Below are 17125 nucleotides of genomic sequence, written 5' to 3' on the forward strand. Positions count from 1 at the left end.
TGGGAATGAGGTTCTTGTATGCATGCCATGTACTGCTCTGTCTTAAATAGTAAAAAATTCTGAAAAGTTTTTAAAAATTGCTTATGAACAAAGCAAATATGAAGTGAAAATAAGGCTTAACTGAAATTCCTGAATTTTAGTGGTTACGAAAGCTGGTTTTTCCTTGTTTCCTTTTAGTTCTGCCTGTATGTCAGAGCTCCCAGATCAGTGAGAAACACTTCTGCTTGGTAGAAACAGTATCAGCTGCTTGACATTTTTGTGGCTTGTTTTCTGGAAGGCACTAGGCATATTCAATGTTGGCATAACCTTATATTACTCTTACTCAGAGGATACCATTTGTAATGTCCATGATTTATAAGAAGTTGGCTTTTGGCCCCGACAGTCAATTTATCACTATATGTTATGCTAGGGGAGGGAACATCACACCTGGAGGAGCAACAGTTTTCTCTCTCATCTGAAGGGTTGGGTATGATCCACTGACCAGTCCTGCAACCACGGGGCAGACAGCATTGTTGGTAGTGTGTTTGGTTTCTTTGAAACACAAGATGGCAAGGGCCAGCATAATTTCTGGAGTAAATGATGATGCCCAGGCCTGTGAAACCACCTATGCAGTTGTTTCACTGCTGCCTCTGGAGCTTTGCGATCGCAGAGCTGAAGGCACTGTTGTTTTGAGGTGGTGGTCCCTTTGGACTGCACGGAGTGATGGTGCAAAGCAGATCCTGTAGATGGCGTCTTCTCTTCTTGGCAAAGAGCAGTTATGTTTGGCATGCCACATGACATCTCATGCGTGAATTTTGGACTAAACTGTGGCTACTGCTACATGCTAAATATTCCCATGTTGTATCTGTCTTCATGGAAGCAGACTTTGCACACTGGCAGGTGGGGGGAAAGTGTGCCAACCAGCAAACTGTGCTTTCAGCAGATAATTTTCTGACCAGCGCAGGTACAGTCAGAATTCAGAGTAAAATTTTAGTCACTGTGTATTTGCTGGTAAGCTCCTGAGCAACGCCACTCAATGTTAATTTGCTCAGCAAATAGAAAATAGTCATAATTTAGACAATTAACAGATACAGGAAGATTTTGTCAGATGATAGAATTATTCCACTGGCGATTTATTGATGTCACATACTCTTTCTAGCACCAGAAGTTATTTAAAAATGTCTATTGAATTGAGACTTACTTTTTGATTTTGATTTAGGCTTTGATTTAAGCTTTTTGTGAAGACAAAGGACAGGGGACCTCTTGAATGAAAACCTGACCTGAAACTGTTTTTGCTAGCTGTTCGTGTAACTTCTTTTTCTCAATTTTAGTAGTGGAGGCAACAACCCACTTAATAATAAAGGTAACCTTTATTTAGTATGTGCTTCAGAAAATTTGATCAATGTAGGACTAGAAAAATTCTTTTACATTTCCTGTTACAATTTTTTTTTGGCAGGTGGTGAGGTTTGTTTTTAATTTTAAGCCTCATTCTTCAAACTCCTCTTTAAACTCTTCTCCAAACCCAAGGACAGTTGTCATAAGATAGTGGAAAACTACTTTGGAAATTGAACAGTAGTGTTTTAAAACCACTTGTCTTATAACAGTAGTCAAGGACAAGTGGTAATCTAGGTCAATTAGCAGAGTTTTTTTTGTCAAAAAGTCATGCATTTCCACTTGATAGTAGTCTTCACTACTTGTCTGTACTTCAAAAACCCAAAGGAGAAAGTATCAAGAGTTTATTTTACTATAGTATACCATCGAGTGTTCTGAAAAAATGTCTTTTTAAATAAATCCAATGTAAAGATAAATGTATAGTGCATGCTTTTTGCACGCCTACCCCTTTCATAAGTATGCATCTCTCCTAAATGATGGCTCTTTTGACTCTCCTTTGCTGTTTTTTTTGGGGGGGGAGGGAGGTTGGGTTTTTTTTGTAAAGGGGAACTTTTAAGTGTAAGGCAAAGAAAATCCACAAATACTTAAGGAATCCATTGGTATTCACAAACCCTCAATTATTCTGTGAATGTTGTATTAGAGGGAAAACAATGAAGCCATTAATGTTGAAAAAAGTTAAAGGAGAGTCTCTGGTGTAAGTACTGTTACTTGTAACATTGTGTCTGAACCCCTATATAGGAAGGATCAGTAATTCTTTGTGGAGACAGCTAAAACTGGCAGGAGAGCAGAGCTGATGTAAAGGGATTTTAAGCTGTTAAAGCTGACAGGGTTGCCTGCTGAGTCTGAGAAATAGCAGATTGGCTTCTAGTTTCCAATGCACTTGACACTTCTCTGTCACCTGGAAGCTGACCACATCTCTTTGGTTCTATTTATATTCCCTAAAACTAATTTAAACCCAAACTAACAAAAAAGACTTTAGCAGCAAAATTTGAGATCTTCGTTCTCTTCACTGAATATTGTCTGGACTTGAACTCTTTCCCTGGAGACAGATTTGTAAAAATACATCAAATTACAACATAGCTGTGTCCTTAGGCATTTGAATACTTCATAACCTTGGAAAGTCTGCTGTCTTCAAAATCAGTATTATTTTCTTCCAAGAGATGACTAGGAATTCGAGAAGCTTGTGTTGCATGTGTACATCTTTGTACTGGTAGCAATGGGATACAGCTGGACACGGTCTGGTACATCAGATGAGGATCTGAGCAGAACAGCATGAGCTGAAGGCCAACCTTTACATGTGCCTCTTGGGCATTGACAGAATCAAGTCTCAACTGCTGTTGAGGTCTGGGCTCTACCTGGCACACACAATTGTAATAAGAGACCACACTTGGAGGCCTTCCTGGAAAGCTTAGAGCTGTGATGCCGCCCTCTTCACTGGATGCCATGCTGATGCATGTCCACTTCCCTACTCACTAAAGGAATTTCACTGTGAACTGGAACGAACTTGAATCAACTCCTGTTTCAGATGAAAACAGTACGGATGCTAAGGCTTTACTTCACTTTTTTCTCAAGAAACTGTTGTGGCTTTCCTGGATGCATCAGTGAATGCAGCCTATACTTTTCTGGTGAATTTGACTGGAAATTCAAGTTCAGAGTAAAATGAAGAACTACCAGAATCTGTGCTTTCATAATGAACATTTCACACAGCTATAGACATAATTGCATATGATGAAGATCTTACAGCAAGACATGGGCTGTTACCCTCGATTCCCTGGCAGAATTCCCAGTTGAGTGATTATCTTCTAGCCACATAAACCTACTTTCATTCTATCGGATAGTTGTTTCTTCCACTTTTTGGAATGAACTGCTCTCATGCATACTGTGACAATGTTACATCTGCTTCATCCTAGAGAGAACTACATTGAAGTGACCAACAGATCTAACATTGTATGTTATATAAAGGTCTTTAGGAAACTGAGGTGGTTGACAACTGAGTGATTCTCCTTGGCTTCCTCTCTCTAAGGACTTGATGAGAGATGGTAATCTTTCATTCTGTTATCCCTTGAAACAAAGAGAAAAAACAGTTTCACGCTTTGAAAAACTAGTCATATCCTTAAAAGATTCTGTCATATCTTCAAAAACTTTGCCTTGGGTGGATCACTTCAGATTTTTTTGCCCTGGTGTGTTATGCTGTCTCTTGCTTTGACTGATTAATAACTTCACTGTAGTAAAGTGTATTGAGAGTAATATGAATTTAGGTATATATGTTCAGAAAAATCAACAAGATAATCTTATTGATAGGGCATATAACTGACATAAGTTACTTCATTATTAGTTCAGTAATGTTTCTAAGATATCTGTATAAAAAAGGAAGACTTAAACGTTCATGTTTATGAGCTGTCAAGAACATTGTTATAACAAAAATACTCCAGATTTTTGAGCCATGAAATAAAAATATAATGATGAATTAAGAAATTATTGCATGTGCGGAAAACTTGTGTAAAAATAATAGAAGATGAGGCAGGTAAAGTTATACGTCATAGCTTTGGGACAGAAAGACTGCCTAAGGGTTGTTCTTTGCTCTCAGCTGTTAAAACATACTGTCTTGAACATGAAACTTTTATTGTAGCTTGAATGTTGAATTTGAGACTGCTCCTCCCCCAGCTGATATTTCATTTCTCAAAATGAGAGTGTGTCATGTTAAAGTTAAGTTTGTGCAGAAAAGTGAAGGAAGAGTTAGAATAAAGTTGGGCCTGAGCAGAAGGGAGGAGTGGGTGGAGATGTTTGAGTTTTGTCTTTATTTCTCACCGTGAATGTCTATTTTAATTGGCAATAAATTAATATTCCCCAAGTCAAGTCTGTTTTGCCTGTGTCGGTACCTCATAAATAATGTTTTTGTCTTTATCTCAGCCCCTAAGCTTTTCTATATTGTGTTCTTCCCCTGTCCTTTTGAGGAGGAGAGCAATGGTGACTCGGTGGGCATCTAGTAGACAGCAAAGGTCAAGCCACCAGAGTTATGAAGCTTTGAATTATCAGCGGAATGTTATAGGTCATCATGGGAAAGGCAGAACCATCCGTGGCTTTGTCTTGCCAGTATGCAACTCTTCAGTGTGACTAAGTAAGCCTGTAACTTTCATTAGTGACAGCAGTAATTAGCATCATCCACCTTGCCTCTGTGTATTGCTTGTGTTCATGAAATGGAACAAGAGTAGGAAGGAAGGTAATGTTTGTCAGTCCATGCAGGAAGTGTGAGGTCTAAGTGTTCTGGTTACTCTGAAGCCTGAGCTCACTGCTTTCTTCCTGGGGTGGCATGGGGTTGGACCTATCATACTTTAGTACTGAGCAGCACGATGGGAAAATCTTGGAGAGTGGGAGAGACAATTGTGATGTGGGATGGGGATGTGTGGTTTTGTGTCATCTTGCGCTTAGAAGAGATTATGAACGGAGTTTAGGGATGTCTTTGGTGGTGTCTCAGGACAGGAGAGTGGTTGTGGCACCAGCTCCTCTGTCACTGTTAAAAGTTTGCAGTGTGATTCTCAATATTTATGGCTTGGCCAAATTAAAAACTTGGCTATAAAACCTTAACCCTTCTTGTGGATGGAGCCAAATGTCATAATAGTGTAATTAATAATTAAATAAACACTATAGGATGCTGTGGGGGGTGGAGGTGTTGTATAAGGATGAGATAATTAGGTTTTTGGTTTTTTCTTCCTTTAAAGTAGGTAAAGATGAATTTGATTAAAAATTGCAGCAGAAAATCATCCTCATTAAGAAAATGCTAGTTATGGTTACAGTGGTGCTGTACTGAAAATGTAGGCCTTTTAAGAGGGGGGAGATTCTGGTTATTAAACTGATTGCAATAGCTTCTCAGAAGAAGAGCTTGTAAGCTTATCTGCCTTCGATAACAACAGCTCTAATAGCAGCTGCCTGTACGGACCTAGGTATGATTTGTGTTTTTAATTAATGTTTCAAGGGACTAAATGTCTGAAAGTGATTAGTGAAAGGCTCCAGTGGATGGCACTGAGAAAGAGTGCTATCTCTTTTAGGATGAATTACTTATCCAAGAGAACAGATGTTCTGGTAAGGTCATGCAGTGTTTGGCTTCATTATATGCCCAGTTTAGGACCTACATTTGCTATGTGCTTTACCTAGGTGGGTAACTGGAGTACACCAGGAGGGTTGAGGTGGGAGAATAGAGAAGGAAGGACTGTCACACTAATTTAGGTAACCTTCACCTGGGTGATTTTGGGAGTGGAAGTTAGCTACCACAATTGATGAAGAGGATTGAGTGAGCCAGGAAGGGGCTGTGGCTTGAATAATTCATTGATTCAATATATCATATCAGCAGTCTCTGCGGGTGGGTCTCATGAGTGTCATCAGTTAACGTGGGGCACTGGAGCAGCCTGGCCTCACTCAGGTGTGGATGCTCCATCTGCTTCTCTGACCTTAGAGGCTCCTGGGAGAATTCAATTAACACATTCAGCCTCTGTGAGAATGAGTCAAGCCCCTTTGGCTTAGGTGACAGCCCACTGAATGCAAACCTTGGCAATTACATCCTATTTGCTACATGGCTTTGAACATACTGTAGTGCAAAACTGGTTATGGCGGGAGAGTGCAGTTGGGAAAGATCAGCTTTCTAGGGCTGAATGTGTTATCCCTGTGTATAGCACACAGACTGGAACTACTTGGCAGTGGCCCCCCAGGATGTGTCACACAATGTACTTCCAGTTATAAATGCAGGAGGGATCAAATAGTTTGGAAAGAATTTACTCCTGTGATTATTGCTACTCTGAATTATGAATTGCCCAAAAGCCAGAGCTGTTTGCAGCCAGAGCATCTGCTCTTCAGACCAGCACTTGAAAGGTTGCTTTTAAGAAATAAGATTTTTAGAGAACAAAAGGGGAAGTGAACACTATGGAAATTTAGTTAAATGTAAATGTGTTAAATGGTACATGAACTAGTCAGGTTTTCATGATTTATCAGTTTTAAACTTCAAAGGCTCTGGTTAGCTTGCATTTTTAAAACTAATGAGTTTATCACAGCCAGTGGGTAAAAATGGTTCAAGTATATCAGCTGTAAATTGGTACAAAGCACTAAAAGGGACATTAGCCTCTAATCAGATTCTAACAGTTCATTAAACCTGCCTTTCCTCCATGGCGCTTTGTCTTCCCCCCTCCTTCGGCTTGTGCCTCCTGTGTAAGCTGGCCTTGTCCCTTTGCTCAGGCGGGTAAGACTTCCTCAGGGACACGATGCAATATCATATTCATTCTTCTTTGTCTATGAGCTAAACAGCCTAAGGGATGCTTCATGATGGTGTATTCCTGATCTTGCTATAAAACTCAGCTGTGCTTCCTATAAATCAAGAAAGGAGAGGAACTGCTTTTTCTTGCAGAATAGGCACTGGGGGAGCCAGGAATGCCACACTGAGTCCTGCCTTCTTCACCCCACAGTGGAGCTCAGTGACACTTGAGATCTGCTGCTAATAAGTAAACAGTGCACTGCCCTTCCTGGGAAGAAGGATGTAAAGCCAAGAGCAATTTCATCCAGCTTCTTTGTGGCATTGAAGACCCTTTTGCTTTTTGTCCACCTCATGCCTCAAACACTGAATAAAGATCAAGTTGCACAAAATTATTTGCTAAGAAGACATAGGAAGAACTTTTTTCTTCTTCCTGTATTGTCAAGTCTAAAAAATACAGTAGATGCACAGAAGAAGCATAGCATGGACTGGGATGTCTCAGTAGCTTGAGTGGTCTTCATTCACACATGTTTGAACGCAGAGGTGTTCCGTTGAAAATGACTTGTTTGATCTGAAATTTTATAACTTAAGCATTTAGAGCTTTTTATCAATTACCTAAATCTACTTTTAAAGGAAAAAATAGAGATTGCATTTGCTTATCTGCTTCGTCATTGAGTTCCTGCCTGCCCTGTAGTATCAAACCACGCAGAGTTCAAAGTGAGGATGACAGGGATTTTAAACAGGTCATTTGCTTCTGCTTGTGGCACCATGTTGGAGCATGGGCATATCAGTTTCCCTGCTTTTCAACATGTTATTTAAATTACAATAAATACAAAAGTAAACAACTTCTGCAGTGCTTATATCCCTGAAAATGAAAGTCCTGGGATGGGGTGTATCAGGAAAAAAGGAAATGTTTATATTTAAGTTTTTAAAATGTGTTTTGGAAGCTTCATTGGGACAGACCATTTTCCTTAAAATTCCTCTGCAACAACCGTGATAAGAAACAGGCATATGACATACTCCTTATGAATAATGGCACCATGCAGTGCTGGTCAGATCTGCTGCCTGTGAAACACAGGGGAAAAGTGTTTTTTTCCATTAAGGTGCAGTTACTGAGGAGTACCAGGTAGCAGAGTAGAGGTGAATTTCCAGTTTAGAGTGCTGACTTCCAAACAGGGCTGCATGTAAATAACTGACTGTGAATGAGCCACTTTTAAATGATATGTGCTGTAGTTTCGCTATTTGAAAAATAGCTGTGGCATCTCTGTGTTTTTGTACCACTGACCCAAGGTGTCTGGATTTGTAAGGTCAGGTTCTAACTTGAAGGATAAAATGTCTTTTATTGTCTATATGTTATCCAAACTAAATGACAGCTAAAGGTACTTGCTTTCAAACACCATCATTCGAGCCTTGGCTAGAGTAGAAAATTGACTCAGGTTGAGGTAGTATTTGAACTGAAGGCACAAGAAGTTTTGTATATCTCCATAAGCTGCTTCAGCAACAGCAGAATGGGACTTACACAGTGGGGATGTTGATTCAGGGAAGGAAATTTTTCTTCAGCTTGAAGCTCTTGGCATATATTGCCCATTACTACGTAGGCAGTGCATGTTTTTAACATGCTTTTTTCTCTGTCTTGTGTCAGAGATGTGTGTGTGGAGATTTTAGTTGACAAATGCTGATAACTTTAAAATACAATAAATGATAAGAAATATGAGGAGTTCTGTTAATTTATAGTGTCTTAATTTATAGTGTGTATATGTACATGCCTTCCCTGTAACGTTTCTGAACATAAGCGTATGCTTTCTCTAGGTAATACAGAAGTACAAATGTTTTGATTCAAATCAACTATACCTAAGTATACTCCCAAAAACTTCAAATGATTTGACATCACTGGTCTCTTTTCCAGTTCTAAAGCAAGGAACTAATATATGTGCACCTGTGTGATTAATTTCAAATTACAAAATAGTAATTGGAGATGATTTTCCCTTATTGTTTACAGAGACTTAGATCTCTTTTAAGGGCAACTAAAAGTATAATTTACTTTTTTAACAGAAGTAGTAACTTGGCAGCTCCTCCTTAAAATAACTATTATATCTTTGTTAACTTCATTTCCACTAAAAGAAACTTACTTGTATGGTATCATAGAACTTAAATCAGTGAATTAAAACAAGGTTTTCTTCCTTTTTTTTTTTTATTAACCTTGTCCTTTTTTGTTTTAGGACATCAGCGCCTTTGAGAACAGAATGTTAATGCTTGATGGGATGCCGGCAGTCAGAGTCAAAACAGAGCTGCTGGAATCTGAGCAAGGGGTAAGAAGAGGTTTGTGTGACCTCACTCTGGTGACCCTTCCCCAGCTTATCTGTGGTTAGCTGTCCCTCCCATTTTCTTTTCTGTGTTTTTCTTTATTTCCACTGTTCTGGAGCTTATTTTCTTGGGAGTTGTACTGGTGAGATCTAGAACAAAACTCTGCAGAAGACTTACTAAAACTAGCTAGGATAGCTGGGATGGTGTTGGTATAATTTTACAACTATAAATAAAAAGGTACAGTTCAAACAAATAAACAAACAAATAAAAAACAGGAAAAAAGAATGGATTGTAGTAAAGAAGCCAAATTCTTATGTCTGGGAAGTCCATATGAATGTGTTTCCTGTTCTGCCTTATTGGGATATTTGCGTTACTGTGATTGTTTCGGCCTTTATATGCTTGTCCTATTCCATTTTCTGTTTATGCAAACCTGCTCTCTCTGGGGTGAAATACACTTGTTTGTCATTAGGATAAGAGGAGTAGAACCTTCAGATGGTTAAAGCTGGTATCACATCAGCTGCTGAATACAGGGCAGATCATGAATAGAATTTTGAATTTTTTTGCAGAACTTGGCATTGGAGCGATAGGTTTTAGGAAAATGGAAGGGTATTTTCTTGCATATATGGTAATACATCAGTAGTTGTAGATTACTGTGAGGGCATATGTATTAAATGGATTTTGTTTTATCATGGCAATTTCTTTCCTTGTGTGTATCTTGCGTTATCCCAAAGAATCCATGCCACCTTACTAATCTGAAGATGTACCTTCAACAAGCAATGTAATAGAAGCAGCAATGCTATTGCCATGTATGGATGGGCTTTTGCCTCCTTCTGTTAGTTGGCTCTTTCCCTTTCTGCTATTTTCTCAGTTATTTAATTGAGAATTAAAATTATATGGAAGAGAGGGAATTAACTTTCAGGATGACTTAATTTGAAACACTTGCAAGGAAATACCAGGGTGTATTTGAGGCTATAAGTTTGAGAGAAAAAAGCTTGACATTTAATCAAGTTTGTGCTCACCTCTTTGCCTTTTTGAGAGCAAGTACCCTCAGAAAATACTCCAATACACTGTAGTTTGAGGGACTGTAAAAACTGAACTATTGTATGAGCCGCAATGATGTAAAGACAGATCCCTTAGAGGTAATTTTTTATTATCTTCTGGATGCTTTGCATCATATCTTTGTATGTAACAGAAACATTTCTCTATAGTGTTCAGAAGACAAAAGTTTCACCTGTATCTGCCTTTGTTTAGTTTAAAATAAAATTCTGTGCATGATACATATTGCTTAGTCCTTTATGAAGATTAATTCCTTTAGCAAAGTGTTATTTGATTCTGGAAGACCTTATTTGGTGTCTTAGAAACTGGAAGGAAATGATCGACCTATATAGTTTTTTAATTTCCTTAGAGTTCTTCAATAAAATTTTATGGACTTCTGTATTAGCAGAAAATGATGTCACTTTTTTCCAGTGGCTGAGCCATTGGACAGAGAGCTTGGTTTGATTTGGGATTTTATGCACTTTGATACTAATTAAGTAGTGTCTGGTCAAGAGTCTCTGGCACCTTTATGACTCTTCATTAGGGAACAATCAATAAATACAAAATGAATTCTCCAGTTCACTAACAGAGGAGCTGGCCATTAGGATGGCAGTTTTCCAGCAAACAGCTTAAACTCTAAAGAGAGCTGGTTGAAACAGATGTTTAGCATGTGCTTTGGAGACTGTTTTGAATATGTAGATGTTGGTATACATAACAGGGACAAGTGTTTGAAGGATGTGATTACCAAAAACAGCACATGGAGCTGTTTGGGAAGATGAATATCATAACTGGGAAGCATGGAGAGGGAACTAAAGTGTGAAACCAGTAGTATGAATCTGAAATTGTGGTGTCTGTGTGTGTGTTGTTTATAGTGCCCGAAGTCCCTAGAATTGTACCTCCATTGCAGCATATGTGTGCACAGGGAGATGTGATTTCTACTTTGAAAATTTGCAAACTAAGATGACATTTTGAGTCTTCTGAATGTAGTGGCCAAAGCTTCATCACTTAGGATGCTGAACACCAGACAAACTTTTCCAAAACCCATAGAAAAACATCTGGGTTTTTTGCTGTTCCTTCTTGGTATCTACTCTTGACTCTAGGTTTGCTGCAAGGGCAAAAGTGAGGCATGGTTTAAGGGTTATGAAAAAAAGAGTTTCATGTGTGGTTGGGGGATCATGAAGGCTGTGTCAGTTGTGGAGTGGAAGAAACAGGGTCTGGAGTTGGCCTGGGTCTTGACCAGGATGGTGAGTGCTGAGCTGTCAGAACCAGAGAGTGCCGAGTTGTCATGTTTTGCTAATGAAGCTTTGAGATGCTGTTGTCTTAGAAGGGCTATGAGACTGCTTTGAATTGCTTCCTCTTTAAATCTGGGCCCATATTTCAAACAAACATCATCTTCATTTACAAATTGATCATGATGAAGGACCTTCCACAGCTATGCTAGTAATTACCTGTGCTTCTGAAAGCACACACCTTGTTTTTAATCTGACTTTATCCAACATCAGCTTCCAGCGCTTTCCAGTGGCAACAGAAAAACTCCATTGTGGTGATGCGTGAGGATCTCGCTTAACCCTTTGGGGACCAGACTGTACAGTGTATGATGAAGAGAGTAGGGTTGCTCCTCAGGTTGCTGTTTCACTGTGGGAGACTGTCACATGTGATAGCTAAGTATTCCAGTCTTGGTGAGTCCTCTGTGTTAATGGTGATGAGTGTTTACAAGGCAATTACCACAAAACTTTCTTGAAACTAAGATTAAATCAACTGTGGATTCCAAGGATATGTGCCTGTTCCTTGTAGGTGTATTGAACGCTTCCCTGCAGGACACATGAATATCTCAGTCAGAAAAGGTGTTTTCTCTGTAACTGTGCCTTGGTTACCTGTCTCTTGTAGTTCCAGGGTGGGATTCACAGAAAAGACCTTGCTGGGGGAATTTGGATATTATTTGGCCATGCGTGCATGCAGGACTGTGTGGGACACTCAGCTGCTCCTTCCTACGGTCCTGGCTCTTGCAGCCTTGGCAGTAGTCTGGCCGCAGCTCAAGTATTGTGTTCAGTTCTGGGCCACTCACTCAAGAAAGACATAGAGGTTGAGTTGCTGGAGTGTATCTGAAGAAGGGCAACGGAGCTGGTGAAGGGTCTAGAGGGTTAATCATATGAAGAACATGTAAGGGAGCTGTGGTTATCTAGCCTGGACAAAAAGAGGCTCGTGGGAGACCCTATTGCTCTCTACAACTACCTGAAAGGAAGTTGTAGCCAGGTGAGAGTTGGTCTCTTCTCCCAGGCAACTAACTAGTGATAGGACAAGAGGAAATGGCCTCAAGCTGTGCTAGGGGAGGTCCAGATTGGATATCAAGAAGAATTTCTTCACTGAAAGGATTGTCAAGTACTGGAATGGACCGCTCAGGGAAGTGGCAGAGTCACCACCCCTGAAGGTGTTCAGGGAATGACTGGATCTGGTATACCTGGTGCTGTGGTCTAGTTGACAGGGTGATGATCTGTCAAAGGTTGTACTGGAGGATCTTGGAAGTCTTTTCCAACCTAATTGATTCTATGATTCTTTGATGAGAGAGCAGCCAGCAGAGGAGGGACTAATCACACAGTGGGCAGTGATTCCATGGAGGCAAGCCTTTGTGCCTGGAGGGACATCAGGGTGCTCGGTCAAATCTCACTTGAGTGCCTGTGCGTCCCATCACCTTCATGTTCCTGGGGTGTCTTGTGCATTACTGCTGTTGGTGAGGCAGAGGTGTGAAGATTTTCTCAGAAGATACTTGATGCTAGCACTGGATTACTGAAAAAGAGTGGGAGCCAAAGGAACCTCTGTGATTCTGAGTTTGGCTTCAAGACCATAAAGAGATGAGTGATGCCCTACATCTCTGCTTCAAATCAGAATTGACATAATGATGTTACATGTACCATGCTGGCTTGGTGAATTACTTCAGCATATGGCATGATCACAGGGTCTAAGTCCATTTTTGCTCCAAGGTTTCAATTAATTTAATGAATTTATTTGATAAATTAGAGTTTAATGATTAAATGATGTGTTTATCCTAGGACTTTATTAAAAGCTTTTTTTTGAAATTCATGTGGCTCTTCATAGTTTGTGAACCAGTAACCCATCAACCTATTGACTTGATCAGTAGAAAATACCCCTGCTTAGCAATCTTGGTAAAGTGAACAATGAGCACTGCTAAACTTGGGCAACACAGAAATAAGAATCAAAGAAGGAACATTCCCTTTCCTTTTACACCTACTCCACTAAAATGGGAGCACAATAGGAGGAAAAAAACCACCAGGTTTTAACCTTAAGTTAGTTTTTCACTTACCTTTTGTGGCATACAGCTACAGTGAAATAAGCACCATCTGCCTGTGTGCGTTTCATTAACCAGAAATTCATCTTCCCTGGGATGCTCTGAGTAACTTGATCTTCACCACCTATTGTCTCTTGACTGCGTGTGGTGGTAGTAGAAAGTCATCCATGATGTAGATGAGAACCAGGACAGAGCAAATCCTTAAGCAGAGAATAGCATTTTCTACTGTATTTGGATATCAAGCCAGGCAATCAATCCATTATATTTCTGGTTTTCCTATTGGAGTCTTCAGTCTTCTTTTCAAGAGAGGTTAAGTAGAATGTAAGGTTCTTCCCTATACGTTGTGTGTAACCTCCGGGATCTTTAACTTCCTTATTAGGAGACACTTTGTTTTGTTTCACTATTTGTGTTTGGGTGCTCTGTGCCCAAACCTGGGTGGATATCCCTGAAAAGTTTCTACTGCACAAGTGTTACATATCTAGACCAAGTGAAGGTGGAATTAAAATGCAATACAGCAGAAGGATTAAATGAACAAAAAAAGTGTAGCCCAGCTGAGGTTTTAGGGTAGCCTTGGGAGAATGAAACTGCAAGCTACTCCTACTGCAAAGCAGCCCAGTCTCTAGCTGAGGCTGAAAGGAAATTGGAGCTGACATTTCAGCTCTGCCCAGTGCACCAGACCTTTGGAGCCTGTGACTAGAGAACAGGTGGGCAGGACTCCGCAACTGCAGCCTGTGTCGATGCAGTGAAGACAAACCTTTACCAACCCGGATTTAAAGGACACTGAATTCAAGTTAGGTCATGGTAGGAGAATGGGATTTAGGCAGTCCATAAGGGAGACATGCCTTATGAGATAAAGGTTACTAGGCAGATTTGGAACAAAGAAGTATTTACAAGGGAAATGGATTTTCTCTTTGCTTTGGAAAAAGTTAAAACAGTTCCGCATTGTTTTATCGTTGCCAGTTTAGAATAGTTTAATGATTTTTAGAAGGCCATCAGCATTAGCCAGAACAGATGCTTATTTTTCCAGTGAACTACTATCCTTAATTTCCACAGGAGATTTAATGCAGACTATTGTTTGAGGCTTCAGGAAGACACAGTGCTGCTTTAATGACTTTATCACAAATGAAAAAACTGCATTACATAAAAGATATCACATTGCCCTTTAACAAGGCTTCGTTATTATCTCCCCTACTGTGGAACAGGAGCTAGCATTGCTAATAAATTGGTAGAATTACTTTAGAAATGTGAATTTGCTTATCATTTAATATCCTCCAGTGACCTACAGCTTTAGATCTTTCAATCTGCAGTAAAATCTTTGTCTGTCAGTTGCCAGCTTCAGAAAAGGGTGCAAAGAAGGTGTTCCCACCCCATGAGGCTGAAGTTGGGGTTCTTCTTTCAGTAAGAAAAAAAATCTTCAGTCTTTGGCTGTGCCAAAAACTATTTTGAGAAGTAATATTTCTCACTGTAAAAATGTACAGAGGCTGGATTAATTTAATTGGTAATAGAGACGGGGCAGTGAAAGCTAGTGGCTACTATCAAGAAATTAGGATGAATAGTGTTGACTGGCTTCAGCATGAAGTCTGAAAGTTTTGATCACTGCAAGATTTGGTCCAGTTTCTAAAAACTGGTAAATGTGTCTGACTTAGATGTGTAAAGCTGCACTTTCTGACGTATTTGCTGAGTGGGGCCATAAGCTTTTGTTAAAAGGAGATATAAATGTGGGACTTATGTCCCACAATTAGTCTTCAAATAGAGAGGATAATGAACCACTAATTTTCATCAGTCTTTTTGTTTCCAGATCTGCAGTCTCATCTGTTTCTTTGCCTGCGTTTTGTCCTCTCAAATTATTAGTGGAAGATTATATATCTTCTTGTGAATTCTCCTCCTAATTCTTCTTGATCTGCCTCCATTCCAAACCCTTATCATGACTGAATTATGAAAAGAAATGGCTAAAATGACAAAACCCTTTAACAAACCAATATTGTTCTCTGTGTCTTTCATCTCCAACAAAATTATCTTGTTGTCTCATATCTCAGGAATGCCATTCATCCCTATGTTGTTATATACATAAACACGTTCCACCTCAGCCTGGGTAATAGTAACATAAATCTGTTTTATTTTTAAAGATTTCCAAAAATACCTATTCAAATTCAGTTGAGTATAGTCTCAATAGCAAAGCTTGCTCCATGACTGTATGGGAAACTGTTTTGCAATGATTCATTCAGCTTATGTACATTCTTTGTATTAGCAGAAAAAGGAGAACTTCTTGTATTTGCTGTTGTAATTTGTGAATCTCTGCTTCATTCAAATAATTATTTTTTTTCTGAATTTCTTAATGTTTAGCATGACTGATTTGGGGAAATAAATGGCACATGTATCAAACTCTTCTGCAAAGAAAGCCCTTCATATTTGCTATTGGTTTTCTTTATCTTGCAATAGACAACACTTAAGGAATGTTATTGAGATGTTAGAAACACAGCTAGTATGATTCATTAGTTGCTTTACAGTCATAAATATAGGATATTTTTCTGAAAGAGATCAGGATCTGACCCGAAAACCAGTAAGGACCTAACCTACAGGGCATGACACAAAGTTAGGTGAGATGTACCTAAGGAGATACAGCCTTGTTTCCTTGCACTGCATCATGAGATGATGAATACTGGTACTGTTTCACACTGAGTGGAAACTTGCATGAAGAATAAAAGGTAGCCATCTCCTACAATTTTGCTATCATCCTGCCGTTCCTGCTGAATCCCTTGCCAGTGACTCAATGACATTGGGAAGAGTAGGGTCAACCGATCACTGATCCAAGAAAAACCTAACCCAAAAGGAGAAAGGGAATGGTGCTATTTGCCCTGCAAGTCACACTATTAGGAAATCATGGATGTCCTCTATTCTGTGGAGAGGGGAAAGAAAGGTGAGAAGAAGATCATGGGTGCTGCTTTTGACAGGAGTGTGTGATTGGAACTTGTGAATTGTATCTGAAGCTATGTCCTGAGACATCTCTACTACTTCTGGGACCCAAACTGCCTATTCCGGGCATGTCTCTGCACTGCTGCATTGATGAAAACTGCATATTTCAGTATTTCACATGTTCCTTACTCCTTTTGAAGTCATCTCCTGTGTAGAAAGCCAAGGGGTTTTATCATGGTTGTAGGTGTGGTCTCCTTACTTCTTGTTGTTGTTGTTGTTTGTTTGTTTTGTTTTGTTTTCTCTTCAGGGATCAGACTCAAAAGTCCGATATAAAGGTAATAGATTTAAGACTAATAGGAAATGACAGCTTAACTAGCTCAGTGAGCACACTTGCCTGGTAGCTTTTGCCAAATTAACCAAGATTGCAGTGAGAAAATGCAGGTGGGTTTGTAAGACTATGATGCTGTCTGAAATTCACACTAAGAGAAGGATCCCAGATCCTCTGAGACTTAATTTACTGACCACTGTCTGCCATTGCTTTCCTTTCCTAGGCAGCTAAGTTTGCTGTTACGGAGCACAGCAGGGAATGTGCTCCTTATTCTGTCTGGTATCATTTGTTGTATGTGTGCGAGGAACGGGGGCATTTTCAGTTGTGTGGGAGGACTTAATTGTGTGAGGCACTGTACCAATAAAGGGTGGTCCCTGGTATCTTGGTTTAATTAGTCAGAAGGTTAGACACTGTTTTAATGGCCATCTTCAGAAAATAGTGATTGTGTGTATTAGGAATTTAGCAGCAAGTGTAAAGGTGTGATGCAGAGGAAGATCTCTGCTCTAAACAGCTTGTGTTTAGCCAACAGTGCCATGCACAAAAGTGGTTTCCTACATCTATAGTGATGGAAGGGCAACAAGAAGATTTCACTTACTAGAAAATTAGGTTTCATGAAAATGTATTTGGTAGAGGA

At 39.6% G+C, this 17125-nt stretch overlaps 2 protein-coding genes across 9 annotated transcripts in view; both read left to right on the plus strand.

Annotated features, from left to right (window-relative positions):
* Positions 1-17125, plus strand: part of TBC1D4 (TBC1 domain family member 4) — a 556453-nt gene that overhangs the window by 535610 nt on the left and 3718 nt on the right. The gene's annotated exons all lie outside the window — the stretch shown is intronic.
* KLF12 (KLF transcription factor 12) overlaps positions 1-17125 on the plus strand; it is a 235860-nt gene that overhangs the window by 86193 nt on the left and 132542 nt on the right. For 6 of the 8 annotated variants that reach the window (XM_051780495.1, XM_051780499.1, XM_051780502.1 and 3 more), the window contains exon 3: positions 8827-8916. In XM_051780495.1, coding sequence (XP_051636455.1) covers positions 8827-8916 — 90 coding nt within the window. Of the gene's footprint in view, positions 1-8826; positions 8927-17125 lie in introns of those variants that run through there. The other 2 variants (XM_051780501.1, XM_051780500.1) reach the window with 2 other exon arrangements.

Source organism: Manacus candei, unplaced genomic scaffold (genome assembly GCF_025592945.1).
Source record: "Manacus candei isolate 608988 ecotype Guabito, Panama unplaced genomic scaffold, ASM2559294v1 h1tg000014l, whole genome shotgun sequence".
Taxonomy (NCBI): Eukaryota; Metazoa; Chordata; class Aves; order Passeriformes; family Pipridae; genus Manacus; species Manacus candei.